This window comes from Pipistrellus hanaki, assembly GCF_964339955.1.
Source record: "Pipistrellus hanaki genome assembly, chromosome: 16".
In the NCBI taxonomy this organism is placed as follows: Eukaryota; Metazoa; Chordata; class Mammalia; order Chiroptera; family Vespertilionidae; genus Pipistrellus; species Pipistrellus hanaki.
The window spans coordinates 18,375,806-18,392,517 of record NC_140518.1 but is presented as its reverse complement, the minus strand read 5'-3'; the positions used below and the strand labels follow the sequence as shown (position 1 = coordinate 18,392,517).

Here is a 16,712-nt window from a genome sequence, read left to right as displayed (position 1 = left end):
ATACAGTAGAGCAATGGGTACTCAGCCATTCACTCTCCAATTATTTATTGAGTTACATACTTTGTATCTGGACCCTGGATCTAGGATCTGGATATATAACAGTAAACAAACAGATAAAATGCCCTGACCTCACAGAGCTTAGTAATGCAGCTAATTATAACCATTGACTCAGTCCTTCCACTTCTAGAAGTTATTCCTAAAGAAATAACCATGAATGTACAAAATGATTTCATTATAAGGATGTTTTTCATGTTGAATTTTTAGGTAAGAAACTTGAAGAAGCCTAAATGTCCAGTAAATTATGCTGCAACTATATAAAACAGTACCAGAATAATTAAAATGTTGTAAAAGAATATGTCAAACAAAATGATAATATGCACACACTATTAAGTTTAAAAGCAGGCTACAATTGCTAAAGAGGCATGAGAGAACTTTAGGGGTTAGTTCTAAGAATTATGATGGTGGTTGCACAAATACAGATTTTTACAAAAAGTCATTGAACTGTACGTGTAAAATGGATTAATTTAATTGTACGTAACCTACATCTCTATGAAGCTGTAAAAACAATACAAAACAGGGCCATGGAACAGTTCTGAAAGTAACTTAAAAGTTATTTCTACAAATAAATTAGAAAAAAAAAAGACAGGGAGGATATAAACCAAAATGTTTAATAGTAGGTTAAATTAAGGATGGGATGGGATATTTTCTTTCTTTTGTCTTACCTATACCTTCTAAATGTTCTATAATTAATACATATTTATGTTGCAATAAGTAAAAAAAACAAAATCTGTTTTTTGGGGTTTTTTTGTTTTTATTTTTTTTAAAATATATTTTATTGATTTTTTACAGAGAGAAGGAAAGAGGGATAGAGAGCTAGAAATGTCGATGAGAGAAACATCGACCAGCCGCCTCTTGAACACCCCCTACCGGGGATATGCCCGCAACCAATGTACATGCCCTTGACCAGAATCGAACCTGGGACCTTTCAGTCCGCAAACCGACACTCTACCATTGAGCAAAACCGGTTTTGGCCCAGAAAATCTGTTTTAAAATTAAAGTTTTAAAACCAGCTTTTCCAATTATCTGGGCTGCTATAAGTGCTGTCCAGGTTCTATGAAACCTTAAGGAGACCAAATTATGACACCAGGGTGCTTTCCCCAAGCCCTTCAGTTCCAGAGCACATGTTACACCAACCAAATTTTCCACTGATTGAAACTGAAAGAAGAGCATGAAACAGTTAACTACCTCTGACCCGGGTTGACACCCAAGGCAATAATCCAAACTGGAGTTCTTAACCTTTACATCCTTTGAACCCATGCCACCCACTGAGCGAGTAGAGTTCTCACTAGTCACCAGCAGAGGGACCCTTAGCTCCTCTGTAACATAGGGTGGTATGAAGTCTGATAACCATAGAGCAGCGTTTTTTGTTTTTTTTGTTTTTTTTTTTACCAAATGCTCTTTATTTAAGTGGAACAGTATTACTGTTAACATAAGAAACATAAAGAAATATATCAAGCATTATAGAAAAAGTATTACTTCATAAAGGCAGTCTTTAGTTTAGAATGGCAATATGTTTTCTAATACATCTGTCAACTAAACAACTACTCCAAATTATTATTATTTTTTTTTAAATCAATCTTTATTGTTCATATTATTACAAAGGTTCCTCATTTCTTCCCCCCTCCACCAGGTTCCCACCCCACCCTCTGCCCCCTCCCCATCCCCCATTGTCCTCATCCATAGGTGCACAGTTTATGTTCAGTCTCTTCCTCCCTCCCTTTCCCCGATAGTAAATCCCTTTTCAGATAGTAAATCTGTTACTTAGCATTTTCTCATATCAATAATACCTCCACATGCCCAATGATACACTTCACACAAAAGACATTTTCAAATAGGTCAACCAGCCTCATCCAGGCCCCACCCAAGGCACTCACAGATCAACACCCCAGCGCTATACTAACTCAACACATCCAGATCTAAGCCTTCATCACTTGATTCAGCAGACCCTCAAGTTCCCGCAAAAGTTTCCAGCCATATCTGAGAGGCAGCCGTGGGCAGGTACAGGCGAGGAGCGAGCTGTTTCGGGCCTGGCTGCTCCGGGCCTGGCCTCTGTTGCTCTGGTTCGTTCCACAACCAGCTGCTCCGGGTCTGGTCACTGCCGCTCCCGACCTAGTTGCTCTGGACTTGGCTGTTGCTGCTACAGGCCTGGCCGCACCCGACCCGGCTGCTCTGGGACCGGTTGCTCCGGTCCCGGCCGCTCCGGGCCTGGCCGCTCCCAGCCTGTCAGCCGCTGCTCCGGGCCTGGCCGCTCCCAGCCTGGCAGCCACTGCTCCTGGCCTGGCCGCACCAGACCCGGCTGCTCCGGGCCTGGCCGCTCCCAGCCTGGCAGCCGCTGCTCCGGGCCTGGCCGCTCCCAGCCTGGCAGCCACTGCTCCTGGCCTGGCCGCACCAGACCCGGCTGCTCCGGGCCTGGCCGCTCCCAGCCTGGCAGCCGCTGCTCCGGGCCTGGCCGCTCCCAGCCTGGCAGCCACTGCTCCTGGCCTGGCCGCACCAGACCCGGCTGCTCCGGGCCTGGCCGCTCCCAGCCTGGCAGCCGCTGCTCCGGGCCTGGCCGCTCCCAGCCTGGCAGCCGCTGCTCCTGGCCTGGCCGCACCAGACCCGGCTGCTCCGGGCCTGGCCGCTCCCAGCCTGGCAGCCGCTGCTCCGGGCCTGGCCGCTCCCAGCCTGGCAGCCGCTGCTCCTGGCCTGGCCGCACAAGACCCGGCTGCTCCGGGCCTGGCCGCTCCCAGCCTGGCAGCCGCTGCTCCGGGCCTGGCCGCTCCCAGCCTGGCAGCCGCTGCTCCTGGCCTGGCCGCACCAGACCCGGCTGCTCCGGGCCTGGCCGCATAGAGCAGCGTTTTTCAACCGCTGTTCCGCGGCACACTAGTGATGTTGCCTGGTGTGCCGTAGGTGCAGACAAGACAAGAATTTTATAATTTTTCACTATTTTGTTTTCTTAATATTTCATAATAAAGTAATTATAAAATACTTTCTTTGTGTTTATTTGATTCCTATTCAAGAGAATTACTTTATATATAGTCAATATAGGCACAGAGTTAAATTTTTTAACATTTTCTAATGGTGGTGTGCCTCGTGATTTTTTTCATGAAACAAGTGTGCCTTTGCCCAAAAAAGGTTGAAAAACACTGCCATAGAGGACTCAGCCATGTCTTCCAAATTTCTTCGGAAGAAAATATTAAAGAGCTTCAAAAGATGAAGAAAAATGAGTTGTAGAGGTCAAAGATAATTATATGAAAGTATTAAGTATTAGGATACTTTAGAATATTCCATAAGTGGAGGTAGGGGTGGAAGAGTACAAGGAGGATAAAGGGTGATGGGGGAAAATAAAATAATTAAAAGTTAAAAAAAAAAAACAACCATATCAATAGGGCCCAAGTTGTTGGACATTTTAAATGACTAATTATTGGAACTAACATAATAACAAAGTCAGCTCTCTGTAAGAAATTAAGTGGGGCAATTGATTAGGAGCCCTAATAGTTTTTGGTGTAGGGAGAAAAAAGTCTGTGGATGAGAGAACAAGATGCCAAGAATAAGCATAAACCAACTATCATATCTGCAAACAGCTAGCCTAGAGAAAAGATAGAAATTCTAGTGTTTATTTGGAAAGAAGATTTTGTTCAAATTGTTTCAAAAGACCATGATAATGGCAAGTCTTTTGTCTTCAAATAAACTACAAGTTCTTTACTATCTTATCTTTTTTATTCACTTGTGTATTTTTCTTGGTGATTAGAGAGAGTCTGGGAATTGTTCCCATTTCTTCGGTGGGAGAGGTATAGAAGAATCTCTCATTGCTCCCCTTAGTGGTTTTTGTTTGTTTTTTTTTAATATATTTTTATTGATTTCAAAGAGGAAGGGGGAGGGGGAGAGAGAAACATCAATGATGAGAATCATTCATTGGCTGCCTCCTGCATGCCCCCTACTGGGGATCAAGTCTGCAACCAGGGCATGTGCCCTTGACGGGAATTGAACCTGGGACCCTTCAGTTCTCAGGCGGATGCTCTACCACTGAGCCAAACAGGCTAGGGCTCCCCTTGGTTTTGACTATGGGAAGAATCTGCAATGGAGTACCGTAAATGATCACTGGTTACTAGTGTAAGTCAAGTACTTCTCTACTCAAATAACTAACCCTTCTCTTCTTCCAAATGGTAATCATCCCTCTTCTGGAAATCTTCTCAACTAACTTTATCTTATATTGACAGCTGGCTCTTGTGAGAATCATTTTGTAGTGATTATCAGATTAGAAATTTATCAATGTCACAAAACTACATCTGTGTATGAATTACAATCTTGACTGTGCAAAATAAGCTTGGATATGAATAATTTAAACAGGTTATAAAAACAGAAAACAAAAAAAAACACTTTTAAAGTTCTCCTCAGGCCGAAACCGGTTTGGCTCAGGGGATAGAAGGGTCCCAGGTTCCATTCCAGTCAAGGGCATGTACCTTGGTTGCAGGCACATTTCGTGTGTGTGTGTGTGTGTGTGTGTGTGTGTGTGTGTGTATGTGTGTGTGTGCACGCGCGCGCGCAGGAGGCAGCTGGTGGATGTTTCTAGTTTTCTATCCCTCTCCCTCTCTGTAAAAAATCAATAAAATATTTTTTAAAAATAAAGTTCTCCTCAGTTATTTATTTCCTTCCCCCAAAAAAATTGTATGGAGATATTTCATAGCTTTTCACACTATGAAAAGCTGATTGGAGAGGCTGGAGAATTGCCCTATTTCCTCACCCTGCGAGCTACTTTTCTCAGTTCTTTTGGCCAATCGGCTCTACCGTGGAACTGCCTTACAACTCGGTGAACCGGGGGACCTGTCAGAGGCTCCCAGCACTGAAGGCAGGCTCCAGTGGGCCGTCTCCCGCTCTCCTGCCGCCACGCGTCTCCACCAGAGCCTTCCATCCCCCCCGAGAGGGGCCAGCGCCACCCAGACGCAGACCACCTGAGCCGCCCGCCCCCGTCTCTTCCCGCCCTTTCCCCGCGCCCCCGGAAGGGGGCGTGGCCCCGCAGGAAGTTCTCGCGTTATGGAGCGGTAGGTATTTCCGGCTCCGGTATCATGGCAGACTCCTGCCCGGAGCCCGGCGGGAGGAGGCAGCAGTTCGGGGGCCGCTTGCTGAGCGATCCGGCGCGGGTCTTCCACCACAATGCCTGGTAACCACCCTGCCCCTGGCGCGGCCTGCGGCCCGCCCTGCGCCCCGCGCCCCGGGCGCCCCGCCGAGCCGCCGGCCGCCCGCCACGGGCCCCGCGGGCTCCGTCCGCGCGCTCTGACCCTGAGGGAGGCGTCCCGAGGCCGGCTACTCGCCCCGGCCGCCGCGGGAGCGCGAGGCCCCTGAGCTGCCTGTTTGATTTCCCCAGGGACAACGTGGAGTGGTCGGCGGAGCAGGCCGCGGCGGCCGAGAGGAAAGTCCGGGAGAACAGCACCCAGCGCGTTTGCCCGGAGAAGCAAGGTGCGCCCCGGGGGCTCTCAGTGGACGCCACAGCCCAGCCTGCTGCTGGGCGCGCGCTCCGGGAGGCGGAGAACCGAGGGCGCCAAGAGCCTTTTGTTCATCTGGGCTCGGGGGTAGAACTGGAGATGTGCAAGGATGGAAATGGGCTACACCGGTAAAGTCTTGTTAGGGCATAGAGGGTGTTTTTCTTTTTAGGAGGGGGGTTTGATATTATTTTCTAGTGCTTAAGTTTTTAATTATGTTTACTAGACCCATATTTTTAAAAATATATTTTATTGGTTTTTTACAGAGAGGAAGAGAGAGAGATAGAGTTAGAAACATCGATGAGAGAGAATCATTGATCAGCTGCTTCTTGCACACCCCCCACTGGAGATGTGCCTGCAACCAATGTACATGCCCTTGACCAGAATCGAACCCGGGACCTTTCAGTCCTCAGGCTGACGCTCTATCCACTGAGCTGAACCGGTTTTCGGCTAGACCCATATTAACCCTTTGCACTCCGCTGTCCCCTCTCAGGGGACAGCGGAATTCTAGCATATCACTCGGATGTCCCCTCTCAGGGGGGACATTGCAGTTTATTAGTGATTACGGGGAATTGAGTTAATTCAACGCATGTTTCCGCCGCAAAGTAGCATCGAGTAGCTGGTAGCCGATGTCCAGAATGGTTCGGAGTGCAAAGGGTTAATATGGCTGGCTTCTGGCAATCGCCATAGATTGTTTTAGAGAGGATGTATATTCTACATGACTTTGCCTGAGGAAATGTCACCACTGAAGCTAGATCCAAGTGGTTGGACTCTTAAATGTTGGAAGCGGGGACTAATGACTGGTGAATTATGTGTGTGTTTTTTTTGTGTACTGGCTGTGAGAATTTGGGGCTCCTGCCAAGGAAAGGTAGGTGAAACAGAATGGAGATAAATCTGGCCAAAGAAAAAGATACTGCTTCTGGAGAGGTGGATGATTTCACTGCAAAATATTCCTAGACACTAAAACTCTATGTTGGGCCTAGGTCCTCAGAGATGATTGAAGGTACTACGACTAGCAGTTAGAGAGTAGTACCCACTGAAAGAGTTCTGTGGCAACCATTAGAAGATTCCAGTTACAAAATATTTACCATGCATAGTTTGACAGACTAGATCAAAGCAAGTTACAGTTGAAAGATAATTTGAAAATCATGTGATCCAATAACCCCTTATTACAATTAAAGAAACTTGGACCCCAGGACATGAAGTGCCTTACCCAGAGGTAAACAGTTAGTAGTAGCAATGGTGAAACTAAAACCCAATTTCTTAGATTTTTATTCTTCTGCTACACTAATCAAGGTCCTGTATTGGCAACAAGCAGAAAACTGAAATCTAGAGCAACCTTGTCCACCTTCAACAACAGCTTTCTTTTCAGCAGTCCACACTTCTTTAGTATATATATCCTGTCCTCTATCATCAAAACTCTTACTCGGCTGAGACATTTTTTCTTTGTCAACAATCTTTATTTTCCTCTTTGGTATCCACACTCTAAAGAACCATCAACAAAGGAACATATTTAAAGAAGAGCTGCCTGTATCACAACCATTGAGTTCACATGGGGAACAAACAGAAGAACTTGGGGTGTTTAGCTTATAAAAGAAGGTCTAGAGGGGGAAATGACTGCCCTCAAACACAAAAGAGTTGTTCTGTATGGTCCTGAGAAATGTAGGACCTTTTGGCCAGGAGGTATTAGACAGATTTTTTTGAACATTAGAATTTTCTAATAGTTAACCCTTTGCACTCCGAACCATTCTGGACATTGGCTACCAGCTACTCGACGCTACTTTGCGGCGGAAACGTGCGTTGAAATAACTCAATTCCCTGTAATCACTAATAAACTGCAGTGTCCCCTGAGAGGGGACATCCGAGTGATATGCTAGAATTCCGATGTCCCCTGAGAGGGGACAGCGGAGTGCAAAGCGTTAAGAGCCATCCAAAGACGTGGGAGAAGAATTGATAGGTAGTAAGAGCCTAGGCAGAAGTTGGACTCCGTAGAAGGGCAATTATGGAGGGAATTCGAGTGTGATAGGTCTAGCACTAAATGATCTCCATCTCTGAGGCTGTGGCTCTAATTGAGGATACTTTTAGTATAAAATGACATTTGATGAAGCAAGGTGACAGTTGACAGTAGATACAAAGTGTTGAGAAATGGTTCTTAAAGTCTTTTTTTAAACATTTACAGTTGATTATGAGACCAATGCCCACAAATACTGGAATGACTTCTACAAAATCCACGAAAATGGATTTTTCAAGGACAGGCATTGGCTTTTCACTGAATTCCCAGAGCTGGCACCTAGTCAGAACCAAAATCACTTGATGGATTGGCTCTCAGAGAAGAAGAGTGAAGTGCCTGAATGTAGGAGCAAGGCGGGTGGACCTGGTTTAATAACAGAAGAACAGCACAAGTGCTCTTCAAACAGCCTGGGGCATAAAGCACAGACTCTTCCTGTGGAAGAGAAGGTAACTCAGAAACTCAGTCACTTGGAAATCTGTGCTGATGAGTTTCCTGGATCCTCAGCCACCTACCGAATACTCGAGGTAATCGTTCTTTATTGTTCTGGTAGTACGTTAGTAAAGTTGTAATGTTGTGCACATGGTCCGAATAGAGAGGCTGACCACAAAGTGACATCTGTCTGATGAAGACTTGACCCTTATGTTGGCCAGGAATCACCTCCATTTAAGTATATATAATTGATTTCAGGGAAAGGAAGGTAGAGGGAGAGAGATAGAAACACCAATGAGAGAGAAACATCCATGGGCTACCTCCTGTGTGCTCCCTTCTGGGGATCGAGCCTAAAACCAGGGCATGTTCCCTGACTAGGAATTGAACCAGCAACTTTCTGGTACGTGGGCTGATGCTCAACCAACTGTGCCACACTGGCCAGGCTCACCTTTATTTTTTAACTGAAATGCCCTAAATGTAGACCAAGATATCTGGTGGTTGTGGCAAACAAAGACAGATCACCTGACGTATACTACCTGGGAGCATCATATATAATAGCATCTGAAAGTTGTAGGTTGTATTGCGCCTGCCATCTGGAAAAGTGTCTAGGTCGGTGCTGTAATGTAAATTCACAAATGATGACTACACACTCCACTGGAAGCCGATTAGCCTTGAGATTGAGTCCTGTGGCATGACCTTTTACCTCTTACCCTCCCCCAAGCAGAATGGGACGTCTGGCTCTCTCTTTCTCCCTGCTCATTTTCTCATAGTTTTTAGAAGATGAACTGAAATGGTGTATATAAAATAGTTAAGAATAGTGTCTGGTACATAGTAAGCGCTTAGTAAATGGCTGCTGTTTTTATTACCACACCCAGTGCTGTATTTAAGGACAGTGTGATCATGGTTCCCTTTTCATGAAAATTTCCCAGTCCATTAGAAATTTTTTTTCTGTGATATAGTAGAGCTCAATATGAAAATATTTCATCTACAGGACCACTCACTAGAATTCAAAAAGTAAAAGCAACCCTGTTAACAATAAATAAATTTTTTTTTAAAGTAAGAGCAACCTGTGCCCTTTTTTTCTAGCCCCTTCCGCTAATGAAAGCCCATGCTATTTCTGTACATGTTCCTGAAGTCAAGGTCAGGGAATGTCATAGGTACTGTTTAGCTCTGGTCACTACATCATCCTTAAAACAAGTGGGCGAGATTATCTGTTGTTGATTATTTATCTTGCTTTGGGTAATTAATTTGGAAAGTTCTGTGATTAATAATTCATTTCTGTCTGCAGGTTGGTTGTGGTGTGGGAAACACAGTTTTTCCGATTTTAGAAACCAACAAGTAAGTATGTTGTAAAGTTTAACTATGACAGCAAAGAGGAGGAAAGTGAGGGGTTGTTTATCAAAAGTTTTACATCAAATGTAGCTGGTTATTGGGAGCCATGGGTTACAGGAGATTTACATTTCTACATTATCCATTTTTGGGTTGTTTTGATTTAATCTGATTTATATGTTAACCTTTGTCATCAAGGAAATTAGTGCGATTTAAACCTTTTACGTTGTTAATATATGCTACTTTTATAGTTTAACCCTGTTACTCAGGAAAGAGCATAGACATACTAATCCAGTTTGTAATGTAATTCTTCTGCTGTTTTGTTTTGTTTTTCCTGCCCATTTCAGTGACCCAAGACTCTTTGTTTACTGTTGTGATTTTTCTTCCACAGCTATACAACTGGTCCAGGTAAGTGCAGTGGCTCCTATCAGTAATTTCCACTGATTAAAGGGAAAGGGTCTTCTAAAAATCATTGTTTCTAGCTATTTCCTTACTGTACTGTGGTCGAAAAGTCAAAGATTTACTGAATAGCCTGAAGGAGAGGAAAGGGTCAAGTACAGAGTACCACTTGCCAGCCAGGGAACTCTGGGCAGGTCTTAGGCCTCGCCAAACTTATTTTTTAAGGATTGAAATGAGATGATTGTTTAGCCAAAGTTCTTTGAGTTACAAGTCGCAGAAACATGTAGACAAACTCAGCCAGTCAAGTGGAATGTCATAGAACCCAAGAGCATCAAGTGTAGCCAGGACTGAAACTCAGCCCTGAAAAGGTGTCAGATACCAACGCAAGTTGGCTGGCCAGTGAGACGTTGCCGTCCCCTCCATCACTACACCTCCCCCGAGTTCATAGAATCTTATCTCTCGTTGCCCAGTGCTAACTTATCTTTTTCAAATTTGTTTTCTCTTTGCAGGCTAACTTTCTGTAGTAGGTTTTCCCTGGTTTTGCACATGCTTACCCCTCCCAGTTTCTTATAAGTCCACCCTGTTTGGGTATTCTCAGCTCCTCACCAGAATGACTGTCCCTGTACCAAAGACTTCAGTCTGGGTTAACCCAGCAGCTGGTAATCTCCTGTTAGCTGGTTTAGCTCAGTGGATAGGTTTGATTCCAGTCAAGGGTACATACCGCTGTTATAGGCTTGATCCCCAACCAGGAGACAACCAATCAATGTGTCTCTCTCAAATTGATATTTCTCTCTGTGTGTCTCTTCCCCTCCCTTCCACTCTCTCAAAAAATCAATGGAAAAATATTGTCGATTGAGTATTGACAACAACAAAAAAAGGAATGTGTATCTTAATGATTACAGCGCCATCCCTCAGAGGGAAGTAACTGCAGTTACACTTAAAGCAAGATTAGTTTATCTGAGACTCTGTGAACATTTTCTCATGTTGTCTCTCTCCAATTATCTGCAGACAAATTCAGCATATGATGCAGCAAGGTGTTTTGCCTTTGTTCATGATTTGTGTGATGAAGATAAGAGTTATCCGATTCCCGGGGAGAGTCTCGATATTATCATCCTCATATTTGTTCTTTCAGCGATTGTTCCAGACAAGTAAGTAGTATAACAAAAACAAAGCTTTAGTCATGGACCTTGATATCGGAGTTGGGCCCTAAATAAAAAGAATGTTCTGATAAGACAGAATGAAACCACTCCATATAAAGTGATAGAAACATCTCGACCGTTTTCCTAAATTTGCCTTGAAGTCCAACTTTTGTTTCAGCCTCTAAAACTGCTTATTGACTTCATTGGTTGGTTCTTTTTTTTCATTTTTATGGTATAATATCCCCAAAGAATGGGAGGACATCTTATTTGGAGAAATTTCATATTGATAATCTCATAGTACGCTGTTTCAACATCTCATTATTAGCCTTTTTAAATGAACCAAGCCTTTTCTCTCTCTCTCTCTCTCTCTCTCTCTCTCTCTCTCTCTCTCTCTCTCTCTTTTTTCTTTTTAATTGATTTTAGAGAGAGGGGAAAGGAAAGAGAAACGTCATTTTATTGTTCCATTTTATTGTTATATACTCATTGGTTGCTGCTTGTATGTGCCCTGACTGGGAATCGAACCCATGACCTTGGCATATTGGGATGTTACATTAACCAACTGAGCTACCCAGCCAGGGCATAAACCAAGCTTATTAACAGCACAGAATGTACAGTGAAGCCTAACTCAGCTATTCTCTGATATTTCAGTTCTGTGGAAAACGAGTTCAGTAGAATTTCATAAAATCAATTTAGATAAAAGACAATTGCTGTACCCTAAAAGATACCATTAAAGGCTCATAGGCATACCGTAGGCAACTTGTCTTCCTAGTAAAATACTGTTTCAAGGAAGCAGTGTTGGTTGGAGACCCGGGGGAGTGATTGATTTTCTCTAGCCCATGTTTCCTCTAGACCAGTGTTTCCCAAAGTGTGGTACGCGTACCCCCAGGGTACGGGAAGAGTTTGGTGGGGGTCCGTGTTGCACCGGAGTTTGGTGGGGACATGCACTGCACCGTGCTTAGCTGCGCCTAATTCTACGTTCTCATGAGTAAGAGGGGTACTCAGCATGACGAAAATGATAGTACAGTAAAGGTAGATGCAGAATAGCCCAAAGTGCCTGCATGGCTCAAAACATTAGTAACTGCAGAAGTTTAAATGCAACAACTTTAAAAATGTTGCATGGAAAAAATAAAAATAAAAAACTTGCATGGGCTGAAACGCAGCATTTAAGTTAAAAATAAGATATTCAGTAGTTAAATAAACTTTCAGATTTTTTTTGTAAGTTTGTAGTGTTTATACTTCTGAAGTTAGAAAAGCAGAATGCTATACCAAGCCTCAATATAAAAAGTGTAATAGGAGCCGAAACCGGTTTGGCTCAGTGGATAGAGCATCGTCTACGGACTGAAAGGTCCCAGGTTTGATTCCAGTCAAGGGCATGTACATTGGTTGCGGGCACATCCCCGGTGGGGGGTGTGCAGGAGGCAGCTGGTCGATGTATCTCTCTCATCCATGTTTCTGGCTCTCTCTATCCCTCTCCCTTCCTCTCTGCGAAAAATCAATAAAAATAAAAAACCTTTCTGTTTAAAAAAAAATTACAAAAAAAAAGTGTAATAGGAAATGTGAAGCACTTCCCTCAGTTACTCATTTGCATACTGACTGTGAGGTTCAGTCTTTATTTAACAAATGGAAAGATCTGCATTCAAAGAACTTGGGCCTAGAGGGGGAGGGAGATGAGTTTACTAGCAGTCCCATTGCAGGTGGTGGGAGCACAGGGCCCGGATGGCTTCCTCCTGAGGCAATCCCAGGAGGAGGAGGAAGTGAGCCAGCAGAGTGTGTCACTTTCCTGTGGTGGAGCCCTAAGACAAGGAGGTTATCCTCAGTTATTAGGCCCCAGAGGGCTCATCAGAAGTTGGATGTGTGCTCCCGTTCTAACTAAAGCAAGGGCAGAGGATCTAAGACTTCAGGGTTAGGAAGACCATGGTCTTTTTAGAATATGCAGCAAGGAAAAGGAATCTTGCCCAGCCTGCTTGAGTGTCCACCTATGAACCAAGAGGTCATGGTTCCATTCCCTGTTGGCACATGCCAGGGTTGTGGGCTCCATCCCAGTACGGGGCGTGCAGGAAGCAGCCTATTGATGATTCTCTTACATTGGTGTTTCTCTCCCTCTCCCTCTCTGAAATCAGTAAAAAAAAAAATATTTTTAGAAAAAAGAAAGGGAATCTTATCCTTAAAGAGGCCTGATCTTCATTCTCTGTCTCCTCCCCCCCCCTCCCCCCCCCCCCCCCCCCCCCCTACAGGATGCAGAATGCTATCACTAGGCTGAGCAGGCTTTTGAAGCCTGGAGGTATGATGCTTCTGCGAGATTATGGCCGCCATGACATGGCTCAGCTTCGGTTTAAAAAAGGTATTTTGCTACTATAATCAAAACAATAGTTTTGCCATCAGAATAGACGTAAAAATCAGTGGAACAGAGTAGACACTAGAATTATAGCTTCATATATAAAACCACTTCATGCATGACAAGGGTGGTCTGTTTTTTTGAAGGTTTGTATAATTAGGTGTTAGGGAGGTCTTTTTAACCAAGACAGCTACTTTTTAAAGAGCTACTTTCAGAAAAAGACATTTGATTATATAAACAATTTTAAATGTGATGTGGCAAATGATGTCATTAAAAAGTTAAAAGACAAGTATTCTTGGTGCATAAAACAGATAAAGACTTAATATCTGTGCTCTTCAAGGGACTCTTGGCAAACTGATAAGGAAAAGATCAGTGACCCACCCAAAAAACAGAAGAAATATTTTAGAGTTGGTTCACAGAAGAACATATTCAAATGGCCAAAAAAAAACTTCAAGGGATAGGGGTGTCGAACTCAATCAGAGAAGGGGCCAAAATCTAAAATCCAGCCTAAATCGCGGGCCGAATGGTTTACTGAACAGTCATAAACTGACAATGTCATAAACTGACAGCGGAGTGCAGTGATGACAGCGCGGTGCGGGCCACATTGCAAGGCCTGGCGGGCTGGATTTGGCCCGCGGGCCTTGTGTTTGACACATGTGGTCAATAAAAGTAACAATGAGATACCAGTTCTTAAACCAATTGCTGGCCAGTTCAAAGAAAGAGAGATGTTTCTCCACTACTGGTAAAACATAAATTGTTATGGCCTTTTTTTATTGATTTCAGAGAAGAAGGGAAAGGGAGAGAGAGATAGAAACATCAATGATAAAAGAGAGTCATTGGTTGGCTATCTCCTGCACACTCTCTGCTGAATTTCGAGCCTGAAACCCCTGCATCTGCCCTGACCGGCAATCCAGGCAATGACCCCCTGGTTCATTGGTCGATACTCAACCACTGAGCCACACTGGCCAGCCTTTTACGGCCTTTTAAAAAGCTACTCTATATTAACTATTCAATCTAACAGTCCTTTTGGGAATTTTTCAAGAACCAGCCATAATATATACATAGCAAAATCTTGGAAACAAGGTGAATGCCTCTGTATAAGGGCATACTGCTGGTTTTGGGGCGGGTGTTCCATTTTATTTCCAAATGAGGACAGTGCACAGATGAGTATTTCAGACTTGAGCCCACATGTAACAGTAGCTTGGGAGAAATACGTAGGTAAGGAAAGCAAGTAAGATTATGTTGACATTTAAAAGGTGAAGGATTACACACCAGGGTGTTAAATTGATGTACAGTCGGGGGTTAGCAGTAGAAGGGTGTGTGTGTCTAAGATAAAAAGAGTATATGTGTGACATATATATGAATATGTGTGTGGACACATGAGAGACATGCGAAATGACACCAAAATAGTATTGGTGGCTTAGACTTAATGGTATACTTAGACTTAGCGATATTGTTTGATATTTATTTACTTTACTTTTCCTTTTTTTTTTTTTTTTTCTTTAAACCAAAAGTAGGTAGTGTTTATTTAAACAGGGAAAAGGCGAAAACACAACCTGTTTCAGAGGAAGCAGAACTGTAGACTGGGAAGCTGAGAGTCACATGTATAAGTTACTTAGCCTGCAGTTTGATCATGCCCCTTTAGCTGTTCTCCAAAACACCATTCCTTTGTAGGAGAAAAATTGCAGTTTCCTGCTAAGTACCAAGTATAACCAAGAGAGAATTTTGTTCTCTACCCAGGAAGATGATCTGTGATGTACCTTTGATTGACAGTGAAATTCAAGAAAGTGCTTTAAAGTTTCTCTATTTTTGCCACATTGCTGTGCAGGTCAGTGTCTGTCTGAAAATTTCTATGTGAGAGGTGATGGCACCAGAGTTTACTTCTTCACCCAAGGTACGGAAACAACACTCATCTTTATATTAATACTTCCAAAGTATATTAAATGTTCCTGGTGGACTTCCAGAAGTCAGGTCATCGGGCCCTCCTACCTTTTACAACCTTTTCCTAGCCTTTCCCGTCCCTCACAGCCAACCTGAACCGCTCACTGTTCTCCAGAACGGCTCAGCTTGTCGTCTGTCCTCCGCCTTGTTCTTCTGCCGTCTGCTCTTCCTCTCTGTCACATTGTTCATAACGGGAAGCCAACCCATTTTGCTAGACTCCAGTGCAGCTTTTTCACCCTCTAAGCTGGGTTGTGCCTTAGATGCATCTTAATTAGGGTGAACTCACCATTCACTGGGTTCCAGGCATCACCTTGAACTGCTCTCCCCTGCTGCTCGCCCAGCTGCAGTTTCCTTCTCCACCAGTGCCATAAGAACACTCCATTGCTGGGACCTTTGTCAGATCACATATTTTTCTGAGCCTCTGGTGAAAGTGATAAGACCTCTCCCCTTAAAAAAAAAAAAAAAAAAGGGGCTTTCACATACATATAGGTAGATCTTTACATATGTAATTTTAAGGTATTCATAGAGCCCTTCATGAAAACTCCTCCCCATCAGCTGACTCTTTAGAGAAGCTTTCCCTCAGGTTCCAGTTCACCCTTCCCACATGGTGTGGCTTCCCCTGCCTGAACATGAGCTTGCTCTTTCCTAGCACTGCTGCATTTTTAACTAAACTGCCTGCTGAATCCACTAAAAATACCTAAGCTCTCAAGGAGCTTCATTTAACATAGAAAGTGGTAGGTACTATACTTTTCTTCTGGGAAAAATACATAAACATCTATTTTCCAAACTAGATGAACTGGACACACTTTTCACGACTGCTGGACTGGAAAAGGTTCAGAACCTGATGGACCGTCGATTGCAAGTGAACCGAGGGAAACAGCTGACAATGTACCGAGTTTGGATTCAGTGCAAATACCGCAAACCTCTTCTGGCCAACACTGGCTCCTGACAGGATGGGGGCTCCGTCGCTTTTTAAAAAACATTCACAACTAGTGTCTTGTTGATGTTGGACAGTCCAAGGAAACTTGAGCCTTGAACCTAGGGAAAATGACTTTTATCAAGATTCTAACAATCATGCTTTCTATTTGTGAAGCCCTTTAATGTATACTTTTTTCCAGCTTTTTCTTACTTTGAGATCTCAAAATACCTTTTTTGTCATTTTATAGTATCTTAATAACTGAAGTATTCATGGGAATTTGGAATTTTAAAGGCATCAAGAAATTTCCATGTGAAAGTATCATGTATGATAAAGTGCCATTTGACTGTATGTTTCATTAAGTTATTTGAAATGCAAATACCTGGTTCCAAGGTGTTTTAAGCATTTTTCCCCTTCTCTAACCTGTGACCAAAAATTAAAAGGATCTTCATTTTTAGAAAAATCATCTTATGTCTTACTGTGTCCTTAAATGTTTGACACAAAAGGAATTGAGAGAACTTTATTTTATCCACACCCCTTCACTTCTGAATGTGATTGTCATTGGTATTACCTTTTTTTATGTTCTGCTTATTTTCAGTTATTATTTTTACATGTTTCTTGTGGTCCATAAGTTATATGATGTTTTCTTTTTTTAAAATATGTTTTTATTGATTTCAAAGGAAGGGAGAGATAA

At 43.3% G+C, this 16,712-nt stretch overlaps 1 protein-coding gene across 2 annotated transcripts; it reads left to right on the top strand.

The window, feature by feature from the left end:
• Positions 1–5,058: 5,058 nt before the first annotated feature.
• METTL2A (methyltransferase 2A, tRNA N3-cytidine) lies at positions 5,059–16,481 on the top strand. 2 transcript variants are annotated; one of them, XM_084861632.1, is made up of 9 exons: positions 5,059–5,200; positions 5,405–5,496; positions 7,699–8,054; positions 9,248–9,297; positions 9,636–9,696; positions 10,696–10,835; positions 13,061–13,167; positions 14,990–15,055; positions 15,894–16,481. In XM_084861632.1, exons 1-9 carry the CDS (start codon positions 5,106–5,108, stop codon positions 16,049–16,051), a joined length of 1,125 nt encoding a protein of 374 aa, XP_084717758.1. In that variant the 5' UTR covers positions 5,059–5,105; the 3' UTR covers positions 16,052–16,481. The 2 variants fall into 2 exon arrangements, with proteins under 2 accessions (XP_084717758.1, XP_084717759.1); XM_084861633.1 differs by lacking the exon at positions 15,894–16,481 and having other exon boundaries at positions 14,902–15,055.
• The last annotated feature ends 231 nt before the right edge of the window (positions 16,482–16,712 follow it).

Excerpts from the sequence above, each read along its gene's own strand:
- METTL2A (XM_084861632.1), top strand. The coding sequence starts at position 5,106 with ATGGCAGACTCCTGCCCGGAGCCCGGCGGGAGGAGGCAGCAGTTCGGG. Across the intron at positions 9,697-10,695 it reads CAGCTATACAACTGGTCCAG|ACAAATTCAGCATATGATGC; the intron begins GTAAGTGCAGTG and ends AATTATCTGCAG. Across the intron at positions 10,836-13,060 it reads TCAGCGATTGTTCCAGACAA|GATGCAGAATGCTATCACTA; the intron begins GTAAGTAGTATA and ends CCCCCCCTACAG.